General features: G+C 41.0%; 1 protein-coding gene across 1 annotated transcript in view; it reads right to left on the bottom strand.

Annotated features, from left to right (window-relative positions):
• Window positions 1–3,204: 3,204 nt before the first annotated feature.
• LOC117522784 (serine/threonine-protein kinase 32C-like) overlaps window positions 3,205–19,108 on the bottom strand; it is a 189,380-nt gene continuing 173,476 nt past the window's right edge. The window contains exons 7-9 of the mRNA XM_034184171.1: window positions 15,037–15,162; window positions 12,262–12,390; window positions 3,205–3,276 (exon numbers count right to left, since the gene is read on the bottom strand). Of these exons, the coding sequence (XP_034040062.1) occupies window positions 3,205–3,276; window positions 12,262–12,390; window positions 15,037–15,162 (327 nt within the window). The remainder of the gene's footprint in view (window positions 3,277–12,261; window positions 12,391–15,036; window positions 15,163–19,108) is intronic.

Genomic DNA, 19,108 nt, shown 5'->3' with positions numbered 1-19,108 from the left:
TCTAAAACTTTTTCCACATACACAATATCACCATTTCCCTCAAATATTGTTCACAAACCAGTCTAAATCTGTGATAGTGAGCACTTCTCCTTTGCTGAGATAATCCATCCCACCTCACAGGTGTGCCATATCAAGATGCTGATTAGACACCATGATTAGTGCACAGGTGTGCCTTAGACTGCCCACAATAAAAGGCCACTCTGAAAGGTGCAGTTTTATCACACAGCACAATGCCACAGATGTCGCAAGATTTGAGGGAGCGTGCAATTGGCATGCTGACAGCAGGAATGTCAACCAGAGCTGTTGCTCGTGTATTGAATGTTCATTTCTCTACCATAAGCCGTCTCCAAAGGCGTTTCAGAGAATTTAGCAGTACATCCAACCAGCCTCACAACCGCAGACCACGGGTAACCACACCAGCCCAGGACCTCCATATCCAGCATGTTCACCTCCAAGATCGTCTGAGACCAGCCACTCGGACAGCTGCTGAAACAATCGGTTTGCATAACCAAAGAATTTCTGCACAAACTGTCAGAAACCGTCTCAGGGAAGCTCATCTGCATGCTCATCGTCCTCATCTGGGTCTCGACCTGACTCCAGTTGGTCGTCGTAACCGACTTGAGTGGGCAAATGCTCACATTCACTGGCGTTTGGCACGTTGGAGAGGTGTTCTCTTCACGGATGAATCCCGGTTCACACTATTCAGGGCAGATGGCAGACAGCGTGTGTGGCGTTGTGTGGGTGAGCGGTTTTCTGATGTCAATGTTGTGGATCGAGTGGCCCATGGTGGCGGTGGGGTTATGGTATGGGCAGGCGTCTGTTATGGACGAAGAACACAGATGCATTTTATTGATGGCATTTTGAATGCACAGAGATACCGTGACGAGATCCTGAGGCCCATTGTTGTGCCATACATCCAAGAACATCACCTCATGTTGCAGCAGGATAATGCACGGCCTCATGTTGCAAGGATCTGTACACAATTCTTGGAAGCTGAAAATGTCCCAGTTCTTGCATGGCCGGCATACTCACCGGACATGTCACCCATTGAGCATGTTTGGGATGTTCTGGACCGGCGTATACAACAGCGTGTACCAGTTCCTGCCAATATCCAGCAACTTCGCACAGCCATTGAAGTGGTGTGGACCAACATTCCACAGGCCACAATTGACAACCTGATCAACTCTATGCGAAGGAGATGTGTTGCACTGCATGAGGCAAATGGTGGTCACACCAGATACTGACTGGTATCCCCCCCAATAAAACAAAACTGCACCTTTCAGAGTGGCCTTTTATTGTGGACAGTCTAAGGCACACCTGTGCACTAATCATAGTGTCTAATCAGCATCTTGATATGGCACACCTGTGAGGTGGGATGGATTATCTCAGCAAAGGAGAAGTGCTCACTATCACAGATTTAGACTGGTTTGTGAACAATATTTGAGGGAAATGGTGATATTGTGTATGTCGAAAAAGTTTTAGATCTTTGAGTTCATCTCATACAAAATGGGAGCAAAACCAAAAGTGTTGCGTTTATATTTTTGTTGAGTGTATGTAACTTTATAAGTATAGTGCTTAAAAATTATTACTAACCTATGGGTTACATCCACTACACTAGCTTGGTGAACATGTCAAGGTTGCCATGCGACAGAGGGTAGGAGTGACCAAATCTAAAGACCCAACATGCAACATGGTCACTGGGCCAGACAGTCATAACAGTTTCTTCTGGCCTCTGCTGTGTCTGATGGGCTGAGGCCTGAAGAGTTTTGTGGGACACAGCCCTTAGAAGGGTGCAGAACCTGAACTGGGACCATTGTGAGTTTGCACTTGGTGACCTTTGACTCCAAGTGCACTTTCTCCAGTCACAGCTGTCATGTATCTCTGTCAGAGTGATCATGGGAGTTTTGGTGGCTTCCTTCACTTCTCATCGTTGTGCACAGACATTTTCTCCATGTAACTGTATCACACTGTGTCTTCCACTTTCTGTCCTGTATCAGATCCAAGTGATTAGAATTGGGCCAACAGGTCTTTTTTTTTTAAACTGATCTGTGTTGGCATAATTAAACCGAGTCACTACATAAGGGTGTGTTTCCTCTTGCTTTGTTCCATATGTGCAGTGCTGAGCAGCGAGTCAGTGCTGCTCTGTAATTAGAGTCATTGTGCATGTTTTAAAAGCACATGAGCACTCTCCTTTACTTTAAATACGCAACAAGTATTTTAGTCACATATAATCAACAGTGCACATGTGCCTCATTCCATTTCATGAACTCAGTGATGAACATGCAGTGGGAACATGCAGCACTCTGTCAGTCTTGCAGTGGTGCATGTTTTGCTTCTGATGCACATCCTTCTTACCGGCCAATTAGGCTGCACTTTCCAAATAAAAAAGGTTTTTCTTGTTGTGATGTCCATTTTCTTACGTATTGTTCACAATGACTGTGCAGATGTGATGCCCCCCCACACACACACACCAGATTAAAGGTCTACATTTGAAGAATTTTAAAGATTCTTTTAAACATAATAATAACAATAATAATAGTAACAATTTATTATTATTTTTTACATGTATTTTAACAACTAAGACATTGTTCAATCAATATGATTCAGATTGCCCTCGTTTTCCTAATACAATTCTGTCCTAAATGGAGCCACATAAAAAACACAACAAAAAATCTGTTTACTTAAATTTAATTAATAAACAAAATCAATAAGCAGCTTGAATTGAAGGTGCCATTTTTTCTTCATACATGGCAGAGCTGCCATGTAAACTGTTAATATATTTTAAGTCTGACCCAGGTTCTCTATCTTTTGCATTCTCAGAAAACATTTCTCATAAATGTGTGAAGTTTTGAGTCACTGGGAGCAACACAGAAATGTTGGTTTCTCAGAATGCAAAAAATGAAGCACCATGTTCCCACACTGTCTGTTGTCCTACACGTGACAGAACTCACTAATACTGCTTTCTTCCACCTCCGTAATATTGCAAACATTTGTCCAATCCTGTCTATGGCTGACACAGACACACTGATCCATGTCTTTGTCTCTTCTAAATTGGATTACCAGAGTTTGGTAAGGTTAGACCTTACGCATGTGAAGCAATGTGAGGTGACTTTCTTGTGATTTGGCACTATATAAATAAACTGAAATGAATTATGTCTGTGTTGCTCCTTCTAGTGTTCCTGACAAGTTCCTGTTGGTGTTTTCTTACTTCTCACGATTGAAGATCATGAACTCTTGCTGCACCACTTCAAGGCACTCCTGTAGGTAGTCATTCTCCTGCAAGCAGTCAACACACACAGAGGCAACACCCTGCACATTAACACCAACATCACCCTCAATATCTTTATCCAAAGGCCAGAAAACTATGTGTGTGTGTATATATATATATATATATATATATATATATATATATATATATACTACAGCCTTATTCCAAGATGGAATAAATTCATTTTAGCCATCAAACTTTTGCTCACAGTACCCCATAATGACAACATTAAATTTTTTTTTTTTTTTTTTGCAAATTTATTAAAACTAAACGTACATAAGTACGCGTACATAAGTATTCACACCCTTTGCTCAATACTTTGTTGAAGCACTTTTGGCAGCACCAAGCTGTTGATGAGTTGCAGACGTTTCTGTGTTTGGTGGCAAGGAGAGAATATCACCACACAGCAAACATTTCAGAGTGGCCTTTTATTGTGTTCAGCCTAAGGCACACTTGTGCAATAATCATGCTGTCTAAGCAGCATCTTGATATGCCACATCTCTGAGGTGGGATGGATTACTTCGCAAAGGAGAAGTGCTCACTAAAACAGATTTAGGACAGATTTGTGAATAATATTTAAGAGAAATAGTTATTTTGTGTATATAGTAAATATTTTAGATCTTTGGGTTTAGCAAAAACAATGTCGGACTCTATAGTTTTCTCTGGGCCCCTCCCCAATCGGACTGGGAGTGACATGTTTAGCCGCATGTTATCCTTGAATTGCTGGCTGTCTGAGTGGTGTCCAAAAAAAAAAAAAAAATGAGGTGGGCTTCATAGATAATTGGCAAAGCTTCTGGGGAAAACCTGGTCTTGTTAGGAGAGACGGCATCCATCCCACTTTGTATGGAGCAGCTCTCATTTCTAGAAATCTGGTCAATTTTCTTAAATCCTCCAAACTGTGACTATCCAGGGTTGGGACCAGGAAGCAGAGTTGTAATCTTACACACCTCTCTGCAGCTTCTCTCCCCCAGCCATCCCCCCAATACCCCATCCCGTAGAGACGGTGCCTGCTCCCAGACCACCAATAACCAGCAAAAATCTATTTAAGCATAAAAATTCAAAAAGAAAAAATAATATAGCACCTTCAACTGCACCACAGACTAAAACAGTTAAATGTGGTCTATTAAACATTAGATCTCTCTCTTCTAAGTCCCTGTTAGTAAATGATATAATAATTGATCAACATATTGATTTATTCTGCCTTACAGAAACCTGGTTACAGCAGGATGAATATGTTAGTTTAAATGAGTCAACACCCCCGAGTCACACTAACTGCCAGAATGTTCGTAGCACGGGCCGAGGTGGAGGATTAGCAGCAATCTTCCACTCCAGCTTATTAATTAATGAAAAACCCAGACAGAGCTTTATTTCATTTGAAAGCTTGTCTCTTAGTCTTGTCCATCCAAATTGGAAGTCCCAAAAAACAGTTTTATTTGTTGTTATCTATCGTCCACCTGGTCGTTACTGTGAGTTTCTCTGTGAATTTTCTGACCTTTTGTCTGACTTAGTGCTTAGCTCAGATAAGATAATTATAGTGGGTTATTTTAACATCCACACAGATGCTGAGAATGACAGCCTCAACACTGCATTTAATCTATTGTTAGACTCGATTGGCTTTGCTCAAAATGTAAATGAGTCAACCCACCACTTTAATCATATCTTAGATCTTGTTCTGACTTATGGTATGGAAATTGAAGACTTAACAGTATTCCCTGAAAACCCCCTTCTGTCTGATCATTTCTTAATAACATTTACATTTACTCTGATGGACAACCCAGCAGTGGGGAATAAGTTTCATTACAGTAGAAGTCTTTCAGAAAGCGCTATAACTAGGTTTAAGGATATAATTCCTTCTTTATGTTCTCCAATGCCATATACCAACACAGGGCAGAGTAGCTACCTAAACTCTGTGAGTGAGATAGATTATCTCGTCAATAGATTTATATCCTCATTGAGGACAACTTTGGATGCTGTAGCTCTTCTGAAAAAGAGAGCCTTAAATCAGAAGTGCCTGACTCCGTGGTATAACTCTCAAACTCGCAGCTTAAAACAGATAACCCGTAAGTTGGAGAGGAAATGGCGTGTCACTAATTTAGAAGATCTTCACTTAGCCTGGAAAAAGAGTTTGTTTGCACTATAAAAAAGCCCTTCGTAAAGCTAGGATATCTTACTACTCATCACTAATTGAAGAAAATAAGAACAACCCCAGGTTTCTTTTCAGCACTGCAGCCAGGCTGACTAAGAGTCAGAGCTCTATTGAGCTGAGTATTCCTTTAACTTTAACTAGTAATGACTTCATGACTTTCTTTGCTAATAAAATTTTAACTATTAGAGAAAAAATTACTCATAACCATCCCAAAGACATATGATTTTCTTTGGTTGCTTTCAGTGATGCCGGTATTTGGTTAGACTCTTTCTCTCCGATTGTTCTGTCTGAGTTATTTTCATTAGTTACTTCCTCCAAACCATCAACATGTCTATTAGACCCCATTCCTACCAGGCTGCTCAAGGAAGCCCTACCATTAATTAATGCTTCGATCTTAAATATGATCAATCTGTCTTTATTAGTTGGCTATGTACCACAGGCTTTTAAGGTGGCAGTAATTAAACCATTACTTAAAAAGCCATCACTTGACCCAGTGATCTTAGCTAATTATAGGCCAATCTCCAACCTTCCTTTTCTCTCAAAAATTCTTGAAAGGGTAGTTGTAAAACAGCTAACTGATCATCTGCAGAGGAATGGTCTATTTGAAGAGTTTCAGTCAGGTTTTAGAATTCATCATAGTACAGAAACAGCATTAGTGAAGGTTACAAATGATCTTCTTATGGCCTCGGACAGTGGACTCATCTCTGTGCTTGTTCTGTTAGACCTCAGTGCTACTTTTGATACTGTTGACCATAAAATTTTATTACAGAGATTAGAGCATGCCATAGGTATTAAAGGCACTGCGCTGCGGTGGTTTGAATCATATTTATCTAATAGATTAAAATTTGTTCATGTAAATGGGGAATCTTCTTAACAGACTAAGGTTAATTATGGAGTTCCACAAGGTTCTGTGCTAGGACCAATTTTATTCACTTTATACATGCTTCCCTTAGGCTGTATTATTAGACAGCATTGCTTAAATTTTCATTGTTACGCAGATGATACCCAGCTTTATCTATCCATGAAGCCAGAGGACACACACCAATTAGCTAAACTGCAGGATTGTCTTACAGACATAAAGACATGGATGACCTCTAATTTCCTGCTTTTAAACTCAGATAAAACTGAAGTTATTGTACTTGGCCCCACATACTGTGAGAAATCTTGGAGTCATTTTTGATCAGGATATGTCATTCAATGCGCATATTAAACAAATATGTAGGACTGCTTTTTTTCATGCTGGACTATTGTAATTCATTATTATCAGGTTGTCCTAAAAGTTCCCTGAAAAGCCTTCAGTTAATTCAAAATGCTGCAGCTAGAGTACTGACAGGGACTAGAAGGAGAGAGCATATCTCACCCATATTGGCCTCTCTTCATTGGCTTCCTGTTAATTCTAGAATAGAATTTAAAATTCTTCTTCTTACTTATAAGGTTTTGAATAATCAGGTTCCATCTTATCTTAGGGACCTCATAGTACCATATCACCCCAATAGAGCGCTTCGCTCTCAGACTGCAGGCTTACTTGTAGTTCCTAGGGTTTGTAAGAGTAGAATGGGAGGCAGAGCCTTCAGCTTTCAGGCTCCTCTCCTGTGGAACCAGCTCCCAATTCGGATCAGGGAGACAGACACCCTCTCAACTTTTAAGACTAGGCTTAAAACTTTCCTTTTTGCTAAAGCTTATAGTTAGGGCTGGATCAGGTGACCCTGAACCATCCCTTAGTTATGCTGCTATAGACTTAGACTGCTGGGGGGTTCCCATGATGCACTGAGTGTTTCTTTCTCTTTTTGCTCTGTATGCACCACTCTGCATTTAACCCTCCACAGCATGTCTTTTTCCTGGTTGTCTCCCTCAGCCCCAACCAGTCCCAGCAGAAGACTGCCCCTCCCTGAGCCTGGTTCTGCTGGAGGTTTCTTCCTGTTAAAAGGGAGTTTTTCCTTCCCACTGTCGCCAAGTGCTTGCTCACAGGGGGTCGTTTGACCGTTGGGGTTTTTCCGTAATTATTGTATGGCTTTGCCTTACAATATAAAGCGCCTTGGGGCAACTGTTTGTTGTGATTTGGCGCTATATAAATAAAATTGATTTGATTTAGCTCATGAAAAATGGGAGGGAAAATAAAAGTGTTGCATTTATATGTTTTTTATATATATATATATATATATATATATATCAATCAATTTTTTTATATAGTTTTATATATATTGTAAGGCAAGGCCATACAATAATTATGTAAAACCCCAACGGTCAAAACGACCCCCTGTGAGCAAGCACTTGGCTACAGTGGGAAGGAAAAACTCCCTTTTAACAGGAAGAAACCTCCAGCAGAACCAGGCTCAGGGAGGGGCAGTCTTCTGCTGGGACTGGTTGGGGCTGAGGGAGAGAACCAGGAAAAAGACATGCTGTGGAGGGGAGCAGAGATCAATCACTAATGATTAAATGCAGAGTGGTGCATACAGAGCAAAAAGAGAAAGAAACAGTGCATCATGGGAACCCCCCAGCAGTCTACGTCTATAGCAGCATAAGTAAGGGATGGTTCAGGGTCACCTGATCCAGCCCTAACTATAAGCTTTAGCAAAAAGGAAAGTTTTAAGCCTAATCTTAAAAGTAGAGAGGGTGTCTGTCTCCCTGATCTAATTGGGAGCTGGTTCCACAGGAGAGGAGCCTGAAAGCTGAAGGCTCTGCCTCCCATTCTACTCTTACAAACCCTAGGAACTACAAGTAAGCCTGCAGTCTGAGAGCGAAGCGCTCTATTGGGGTGATATGGTACTACGAGGTCCCTAAGATAAGATGGGACCTGATTATTCAAAACCTTATAAGTAAGAAGAAGAATTTAAATTCTATTCTAGAATTAACAGGAAGCCAATGAAGAGAGGCCAATATGGGTGAGATATGCTCTCTCCTTCTAGTCCCCGTTAGTACTCTAGCTGCAGCATTTTGAATTAACTGAAGGCTTTTTAGGGAACTTTTAGGACAACCTGATAATAATGAATTACAATAGTCCAGCCTAGAGGAAATAAATACATGAATTAGTTTTTCAGCATCACTCTGAGACAAGACCTTTCTAATTTTAGAGATATTGCGTAAATGCAAAAAAGCAGTCCTACATATTTGTTTAATATGCGCTTTGAATGACATATCCTGATCAAAAATGACTCCAAGATTTCTCACAGTATTACTAGAGGTCAGGGTAATGCCATCCAGAGTAAGGATCTGGTTAGACACCATATTTCTAAGATTTGTGGGGCCAAGTACAATAACTGCAGTTTTATGAGTTTAAAAGCAGGAAATTAGAAGTCATCCATGTCTTTATGTCTGTAAGACAATCCTGCAGTTTAGCTAATTGGTGTGTGTCCTCTGGCTTCATGGATAGATAAAGCTGGGTATCATCTGCGTAACAATGAAAATTTAAGCAATACCGTCTAATAATACTGCCTAAGGGAAGCATGTATAAAGTGAATAAAATTGGTCCTAGCACAGAACCTTGTGGAACTCCATAATTAACTTTAGTCTGTGAAGAAGATTCCCCATTTACATGAACAAATTGTAATCTATTAGACAAATATGATTCAAACCACCGCAGCGCAGTGCCTTTAATACCTATGGCATGCTCTAATCTCTGTAATAAAATTTTATGGTCAACAGTATCAAAAGCAGCACTGAGGTCTAACAGAACAAGCACAGACATGAGTCCACTGTCCGAGGCCATAAGAAGATCATTTGTAACCTTCACTAACACTGTTTCTGTACTATGATGAATTCTAAAACCTGACTGAAACTCTTCAAATAGACCATTCCTCTGCAGATGATCAGTATATATATATATATATATATATATATATGAGAAAGAGAGCATTCCTCATTTGTCTTTATTGCCTTTTTTAAATGCGCCATAAATTGTTTGTGAATCTTCCTCAAATTGGATGTTTGGGTTGACACAAAATAGAATCTCATATTGTGGAAGGGTTGCAGGCCATGACAGCAGCACTGAAGGCTTCATAATTTTTTAATCTATGTAATAATGCACTATCTGCACACAACAGCAGTCATGTACAGTATGCACTGCTTTCAAAACCCTGCAATTGTTAAACACATATCCTTTTGAGGGAAAGAATCAATGAACGAGAGACAATAACAGATATTTTAATAACACTAACAGATGGTACCAGTTTCTCATTAGATTGTCCAATGATACAGTTAATGACATTTCAGCCAAAAAAAAAAAGATGTAGCCAGTAGGAAATGTACTAAAATTCATAGTGGCCCACAGTACGCTGTGTTATAAGTTAAAAATTTGTTCCTTTTGCACCTTTTGGAAAATCTGTCTCAAAATGATCAAATTTCAGGTGAAACTCAACTTTCACACCAGGATCTGTGAAAATATGACCTCTGAATTATTGCACCAACAACAGGAAAACCACTTGGGGTCAATGGGCAAGATCTGTAATCCCCAAGTTGCTCCTGGTGTGAAGTTGATTGAGCCCTTACATGGTAGCACATAGACCATGTGAATGTGTGTGTGAAAGGGTGAATATAGGGTTAGGGTTTTTTAATCCTTTATCAGTAGATCAACAACAGTCTAGTTTGCAGTATGCAAACATTTAGTTTCGTCAACAAAATATAATGTGAGATTTCTATTTTATTAAAGAAAAGGCAACTTAGTGAACGTGCATGATGCCTGCAGCTAAAGTGTTTGAAAGTCTGTCTTATAGTCACTACTGAGCTGAGAACAGAAATAATTCACAACTGACAAAAAAGATGTTGAGATTCAGAGCACTCTGTGGCTAAAAATATGCATGTTAGATGGTGAGCTGCACAGCTCAATCCCTCCAGAAGCCGCTGCTCCCATGTAACGTGCATGTTGAAATAAGCAATCAGACACGCACAGAGTTGCTGTGTATCATCTGTGCGTTTGTGTCCTCTTCACTTCTGCTTTAAGCACGTACAGACAATATCTGTCTGACATCATTAGAGTCTGGTCTGATCAAGGACACAAACATCAGTTTGTCTGAGAAAAAATACTTTGTGACATGAAAAAGATAAAATTAGTTTTTTGTTGTTGTTGTTTTTTTGCCATCCAAGTGAATGCAGGGTATTTAGCTGATGGAGGGAGATCTTAAATTCCATCTTTGCTCTGAACCTTCTGAACAAACTGGAATGTTTGTTAAGGTGATGTGCTGCATGTAAACAGCTTCCTTTGCTGAACTTATAAAGTGCAGATTTTATGATTAATTAAAATGTAAATGTGATAGTGACTAACATGGATAGTCTGCAAAAGCCTTCACTTAGACACTTTGGACTAGTGCCTGGGTCTAGACTTAAACTTAGACTCGTTTTCATTGTCATTCAGTGAAAAACATCACAGATGCTGTCACAGAACAAAATATCGGTGCACAGCCTGAATAAATAAAAGCACAGAATAAAAGTCCAAGGTGTGTGACAATGATAGATAGGGTTTAACACACAAAACAAAACTTTCGATAACTGTCTCTGTATCTGCATATACACAACACAACACAACACAACACACACACACACACACACACACACACACACACACCACACACACACACACACACACACACACACACACACACACACACACACACACACACACACACACACACACACACACACACACACACACACACACACATCTTCAACTGCTTAGTCCAATTAAGGGTCACAGGGAGCCGGAGCCTATCCCAGCAGTCTTAGAGCTCGAGGCGGGGTACTCCCTGGACAGGACGCCAGTGTATTGCAGGGCCACATATAAACAAACAAACAAACTAACACATTCACACCTGCATGCACACCCACATACAATTTAAAGTTTCCAGTCTACCTAACCTGCATGTCTTTTGAAAGTGGGAGGAAGCCGGAGCACCCGGAGAGAACCCACGCAAACACAGGGAGAACACGCAAACTCCACACAGAAAAGCCACAGGTGGAAATCAAACCCATGACCTTCTCGCTGTGAGGAAACAGTGCTAACCACTAAGCCACCATGCTGCAATAGTTAAATAAAGGACAAAGGATATTGCACATATGAAGATGCTACAAGGATAAAGTTGCTACCAGATGCTGAGTTCTATATCCTATATTGCACAGTTCTCTCTAGTGATTTGCAGTTAACTGTCTTTTCCAATACACAGAACTAGTACTACTCTGCGCTGCTCGGCTCGACTCTATCCCTTTTTTTTGCTTTTCCATTCGGGATAGTACCTGGTACCTGGTGCTTTTTTTGGTTATCTACTCAGGAAAGGTTCCAAGCGAGTGGTGATCCTCACCCCATCTTTGTTTGTGAGTGTTGTTAGAAGGAAAGGTGATGTAATACCGTGGTAAACATACCACTGTCCCAGCTTTTTTGAAAGGTGTTGCAGGCATCCATTTCAAAATAAGCAAATATTTGCACAAAAACAACAAAGTTTATCAGTTTGAACATTAAATATCTTGTCTTTGTGGTGTATTCAATTGAATATAGGTTGAAGAGGATTTGCAAATCATTGTATTCTGTTTTTATTTACATTTTACACAACATCCCAATGTCACTGGAATTGGGGTTGTATTTGAAATGGCAATAAACAAATTAAAATATGTGAAATACTAAGGGGCCAAATACTTTTGGACTGAACTGTATGCTATTTACTCACGCTAATGCTATATATGGTTTAAATTTTCTTTAATATGGTCCATCAGTAGTCAAGCACACCTTATCAACAGAATAAGTAGCAGTATATTACTAGTAATATGGTAATTTCTAGAAAACTTGCATCACTGCAAAGACTGAAATATTATCAGAACCCTTTTGGATGATACAATAACCAGAGCAGATAATGGTCCCACTTACAGACTGTGAATCCTTGCTGTTGTCGCGTGACCGGTTCTTGGCCAGCCTTTTCTTCTTCTTGTGAAGTGGACGTGACTCCAGAATCATCTCCTCCAGCTCAAAGGTGGGGTCGCAGTGAAGGCGACCTTTCTGTTGGAGAGACATGATAAAAGACTTAGACACACACTGGATCATAAATCAGGTACAGTTAACAGCATAGGCGGTGGGGCTTACATGGGGGAGCAACACCCAATTTCCCCCGAATTTCAGAAACCCACAGAATTGTTTAAATTACCGCACACATTTGTATAAACAGTGGTGGCGCCAGGAAATTTTTGTTTGGGGGGGGGGGGGGGGGGGGGGGGGTAAAAGTTGGAGGGCCTCCACATTATGTCATCGAACTGAACAATATATAGTAAATTGCTTTATAAATACCAAGGTATATTTTTTAGTCAGTCGTGCTCCTTTAAAATGTGGTACCAATGCACACACATCACTTAGAATGATTGCAAGTTCAGTAACACATAGGTATACAAACATTGCACATAGGTATACACACTGAATTCATTGAAATAGTGCTCAAGACAATCCATGGAATCAACCTTACACAAATCGTCTATATCAAAGATTTATTGCCAATTTAACACAATTTGTGATCTGCTAACTCCACCATATTCTCATGCGTGCCACGAGCTCAGGAAGTGGACGCTCATTTTAACCAAACAACGATATGCAGCTTCTGTATATTCTGTGTTAGTGCACAGTTGCGGCCGATGTGCTTGATGAATTCCTGCACAAAAATAGTTCCCAGATAAATTGTGATATATTCCTGTGAGATAATAAGTATATCTCATTTAAATCAATTAAAAAATTTACCAGTAATAAAATTATAAAGATAAGTGAAGTTTATGGAGGGTGATTTACAAATATCCTTTGATTTGTACACGTGCTTTGTGATCCACAAACACAAATTTCTGATTTGTAACTTGTGTGTGGGTTTTTACAAATAAATGTTTATTTGCAAAACTGAAGATTCTGTTTGTGAAGGGTGATTCAGCATTGGTGGATCACCAAACACACATTTATCACTTTGCTCAGTTACGCAATATTGAGACATTCTCAGCACAAAACTGCAGTTGAGATCCACAAATATGAGTCGCTATTCACATTATTGGCAGAATTATTGGGGGGGCCTTGACTCAATATTGGGGCGGCGCTTAAGCCCCCCCAAGCTCCCCCTTGGCGCCGCCACTGTGTATAATAAAGACCAATTATGTTCGTTACAAATTAAAAGAAATTTAGCGAAACCATGTAGGCTAGTCTATTCTTTATTCACTGCGTTCATGCATACATTGTCTTATCCGGGCCATGAGCAGCTGGGTGCCGACGCGCGAAACCGTCCGCACGTCTTTCATTACAAAATCTCCTTTAACAGTGGAATGTCCGGATAAACTGCTGATCCCGACCTCTTCTGAAACTTCTCTGTTCTCTCACGACGTCCTGGGTCAACAGAGGCTTAAATTTGGAAGTTTTCAGCTCGAAACAGGCTGACGACGGCGGCTCGGAGCGCGGCGCCATCCGGCTCCGTGGGCAGTCCTTAAAGCGACAGTAACACTCCATAATCTCTCATCAGCCCTTAAAATTTTCACCGAAAACCAGCTGAATTTCTTGAATGATGTCCACTCGGATCTGCCTCACAGTTTCTGAAAAAATTTTGATAAAGCAAAGCGCCAGTCTCTCAGCACGTTTTCAGACAAAGGAATTCCGATGGGAGGGGTGGACCAGTGCTCACTCAAAGCCTGCCCACAGGTGAATGATGCAACCGACAGGCGTGAAAAAACTCTTGCATGCCCACGAGGGTTCAAGCTTGTCCGATGTAATCGCACGTGATTCAAATCCATATAGTTTTTGAAAAAAATAATAAGGTCGGATACTTTTCTAATAGACCTCGTATTATTTGACATGAGATGTGGTGTGAATAATACATCAACTGGAAAAGCTACACAAATAAGAATCTGGTGAAAATCTGTGTTACACTGGTACATGTAGGTTATATAGCAATAATTAGAAGAACATTCTGTCCTTTTCCTTTCGTCTGCCAAGTACATCCACAATAGTGTGAATGTCCACCCTGTTGGACTGACCTCTTTCAATGCACAGAAGCCCTAATGCTGAGAGCCTATCCTGGCCCATAGTAGACCTCGTAGGCTTTGAGCCTTTTCAAGCATGAGAAAGACCTCTTTGCCATGTCAGTGTAATGTGGCAATGTTTCACACAGGGAATTTGATTTGATTTAAAGTTTTCAATTTCACACCTTCCAGATTGTGAAAAATGGCAGGTTTAGCCATTACGATGTCTTGATCCACACTGTAGAAGTCAAACACTACCTTGAAGCAGACTTCTTATTCTTGGTATTTTTTAATATATAAAACTTTTTATTTTCCTCACCCCAAATGCAAAAATATCTCAACCCATCTGCCCAAACTTTAGCAGTTTCCTGAATCCGGGCGGTTGGAGTGTTGCAGTTGCTTCCCCTGCACCCCACCTCCCAAGCCTGTGGTTAATGGCAGCAAAGTACATGCTGACATGCACGTACACTTATGAACACACGTGTGCATGCACCCAGAAATACAGAGAACTTGCTCTGGAACTGCCTGAAGAAGCGGACGTGCTTTTGCATTTTTTAGTTACTCCACAAGCCCATTCCAAACTAACATGACGGACTGCCTGTGTGTGCATTAGGATGTATAGTACATGTGTGTTTATGTAGTACGTTGACAGTTGCTTCGTACTGACGTTAGGAACAAATCCAGCCACCATCTTCTTCTCATGCACGACATCCCAGTTGACATCAGTGAGGTAGGGAGACGTCTGCATGTCAGACAGGCTTGAGAAACGATGCTCTGGGTTCACGGTCAGCAGCTAAAAGAATGTCACACACAAACATACTGCTGTTTACAACAGAGATCAAAATAAGGCATTTACTCAGCAGCAGTTGACAGGATTAGAGTCAGGGCAGTACAGAAAGGAGGAGAAGGCTGACTCACTCATCAGCAGCTGATAAGACACTTAGCACTCACAATCCATGGCAAAATGTGATATACTAAAAGCATGAATGCATAGAAAAACAAACCTCATTAAGGTTCCCCCTGGATATACAATTTAACTGAATGGATTTCTTCAAACATGTCCTAAGTGCATTTTTTTTTTACAAAGCAAGGAATTTGCAACACAGCAATTCTAAACATCCTAGTTTTATTTTGGATGTTTATATTAGATGCTTGTATTATTTTACTTTACATACAGAAAGAAAATAATTTCACAAAAAAACAAAAATGACCAGGATCAAAATTATTAGCCCTCTTAACAGCTGACATTTTTGTTAGCACAAAACTTTGCAATGCTCAAAGCTTGGACACACAGTATAAAATATAGGAATTGAGCTGTCACTTGAAAAAGCATCAAAAGAAATCAGTTTAGACTTGAGAAAAAGAATTGCTGATGCTCACAGATCAGGAGAAGAACATAGAAAGTTATCACAGCTTTTCCAAATGTCAAGAACTGGAGTGAGGAGTATCATCAATAAATTCAGAGATCCACATAATACAGAACAATCTTGGCAGAGGTAGGAAACAAAACATTTCAAAGTCCCTGGAAAGAAAACTAGAGATGAGAGATGTGTCTCAAGACCTCAAAACAACTGCCAAGACACTAATGAATGACTTAGAATGTCAGTAAGTGTAGTCTTAAAGAAGACAATCACTAGAGCTCTGGACAGAATTAATCTTTTGTGTGGATATAATTAATTATTTGCCACAAGCAACTATTGAATTTGAAACAACAAAAAAGTTGTGTAATTTCCAACGGTAATTGAATGCAGCATCAGCGGCAGCAGGAGCTGCTGCGTGTGCTTATCATTTTGTATTAAATATAACAATATGAGTGTAGGAATAATAATCCAGTCATCTGTACATGTGGCAACGGGTAGATGAATCAAAATGATTATCTAAAGAGCTGTTCTGGAAGGAAGAATTCACGTTGTGGAAAAAATAACCGCACGTGAGTCAATGCGCGTGTTCACACGCACTGATTAATTTACTGCTCTGATATATTCAATTATCTTTACACTTATATTTATATTTATTCTCCCTTTTGACAGTTCTATCCATCCATCCATCCATTTTCTTCCGCTTTATCCGGAGTTGGGCAGCAGCTCAAGCAAAGCCGCCCAGACCTCCCGATCCACACACACCTCCCCTCCTCACCACACCCAGCTCCTCCGGGGGAACCCCAAGGCGTTCCCAAGCCAGCCGAGAGATGTAGTCCCTCCAGCGTGTCCTGGGTCTTCCCCGGGGCCTCCTCCCAATGGGACGTGCCCGGAACACCTCTCCAGCGAGGCGTCCAGGGGGCATCCGGAAAAGATGCCCGAGCCACCTCAACTAACTCCTTTCGACGTGGAGGAGCAGTGGCTCGACTCCGAGCTCCTCCTGAGTGACTGAGCTCCTCACCCTATCTCTAAGGGAGCGCCCAGCCACCCTGTGGAGGAAACTCATCTCGGCCGCTTGGTACCTTTTGACAGTTTTCTGTTATTAATCAATATATATGGCATAGAACATAATACAGTGATACAGCAGTGACCACAGCGCACTTTTTTAATTGGAGGAAGACGGAGTGCACAGCGTGTCGACAGACAGTGTGGATTCTGATAATAATGGAGATGATCCCTCTTCTGTTCTGGACGAGGAACCAGAGCAGGTGGTCCACCGACGTGCGCACAGATCTCCACAGATTCTGTTTGCAGTTTCTCCAGGACTCAGGCACTATGAGCTCCGTCCCGGCGCCGAGTCCTGGAACGCAGAGATACAGACACACTGCTCCAGCTGTGGCTCCAGGCACGTTTCGTCGAGATCCTGAGCTTTGGTTCTGTTAAGTTCCTCTTTCGTGCCTTTTGCGCTCTTGCTTCGCAGACTGTTCGGTGATAAAAGCTCTTTCGTCCACCTTTTCTCAACGAATTGTGACTTTTTTTTACTTTTTCCCTTTGTTCAGGAATTGTCGTGTGCCATGTGACTGGGCCATTAGTTTTATTGATAAGTGGCCTTTGTTTTGGGGCCACTGTGGCTTGCTGATGCCGGGCGGCCTTCACCCTACTGGGGAAGGTGCCGCCATCTTGTCTGCAAACATAGATAGAGCTCTATAGGAAGGGTAACATTAGGACTTTACAGCAGTCATGGAGCAGGTGATTAGAGACCTTGCAAGGCTTATGATGAATGCGGATGTGGAATCCATTAGCTTAGCGGGGAAATTAGTGCAGAAAATCCACAATGGTGATAGTGCAGTTTATGTGGCAGGGAGGGAAATTCATCCAGTTGAGACTGTGGCCTGTCTCCGCAGATGTGTTAAAGATGTGACTTGGCGCTACACAAATGAAAATAAACTGAAATTTAATTGAACCTCCTCCTCTCAGCCCATGTCCTGCCCCCTCCTCTCCATGCAACAGCAGTCTGTTTAAACCTTGCCTCCAACACACAGAACATGCAGTTACGGACGTTGGAGAATTTATTCTTTTTATCACAGCTCTGCTTTTCAGATTCTTTTGTTTATGTTCAACTTTGTATTGAGATTTGAGACCAAATGCAGTTGAGAGAGAGAGAGAGAGCAAGAGAGACAGAGCTGTGTGTGTCTGTTCACGCTGACACCACACAGGGAGAAGTTAGGAAGAACGTGCATGATTAGAGAATCGGGTTCATTTATCCTAAAATAGTCAATCAGAAAAAAACACTTCCACTGCTGCAGGATCATCACTGAAATCCATTGATTTTTCACCAGATTTCTTTCTAAATGCAGCTGAAAATTAACTTCATGTTGGGTAAGTGAGAGGCATGAAGCACGGGTATGACAGCACTGTTCACTCGCCAGTGTTGAGTGGGCAAGCGTTACTGTCGGACCCCTGTCATGTCATAATATGGCCTTTTGACAGCCCAATTGATGGAAATCCGTCATAGCGAGGGAGAACTTTAATCCCTGTATATATCATACATCCTTTTATATCATAAATCATCATCAATCCTTTCCATGACAGGGGTGGTGACAAAGTGGTTAGTATGCTTGGTTTCAGTGCGGAAGGCTCCAGGCTCAAACCCCACCCCCAACATATTTTTCCATGTAAAGTGGACTTACGTCAGGAAGGGCATCCGGCATAAAACTTATGGCAATTCAACATACAGATCCACCTCGGATTTGCCGTGGTGACCCCGAGTTCAAACAAGGGAATGGCCGAAAGGACTCACAATCATCAGTCTTTTCTATCCTTCTCTCCTGACAGTAATTAAACATTCCAAACTGTGAATAAAAAATGTTATTTGGTGGCTTGTGAAATGTGGTATTCTTGTGACTTTGGGCTGTTTAAACCAAAGTCAAAAATACTGTGTTCAGTTTGTATTCTTTGTTGGCCTACAACACGTCAGCTCAACGTCACACACAATAATTTATCAGACATGTTCTTTTGGCTGCTCCTATTTGCTTGAGATCACCACAACAGACAGATCCATAGACTGATTTTATGCTGGATGTCCTTCCTGACACAACTTGAGCCTTACGAGGAACATCCCTGACATGACACTGCCAAAATGCTTCCCAAAATGATTGGCTCTTTGTTTCAGATAACCTCACTGCTACTTATACCACCATCCTGCAGGGACAGGACTCTTTATAGGATGAAGGCGAGTTATTCCTACTGCTCTTCACTGATTTAACATTTTAAAGAAAACATTTGAATAACTGTGCTGCCACCAAACTTCATCAGGAAAGAAAATTCAATAAATGTAAATTCTTTACTCACTGAGTAACCTGTAGGGGGCACTGTTCATCA

Source organism: Thalassophryne amazonica, chromosome 13, assembly GCF_902500255.1.
Source record: "Thalassophryne amazonica chromosome 13, fThaAma1.1, whole genome shotgun sequence".
Classification (NCBI taxonomy): Eukaryota; Metazoa; Chordata; class Actinopteri; order Batrachoidiformes; family Batrachoididae; genus Thalassophryne; species Thalassophryne amazonica.
This window is presented reverse-complemented; position numbering and strand designations above follow the sequence as displayed.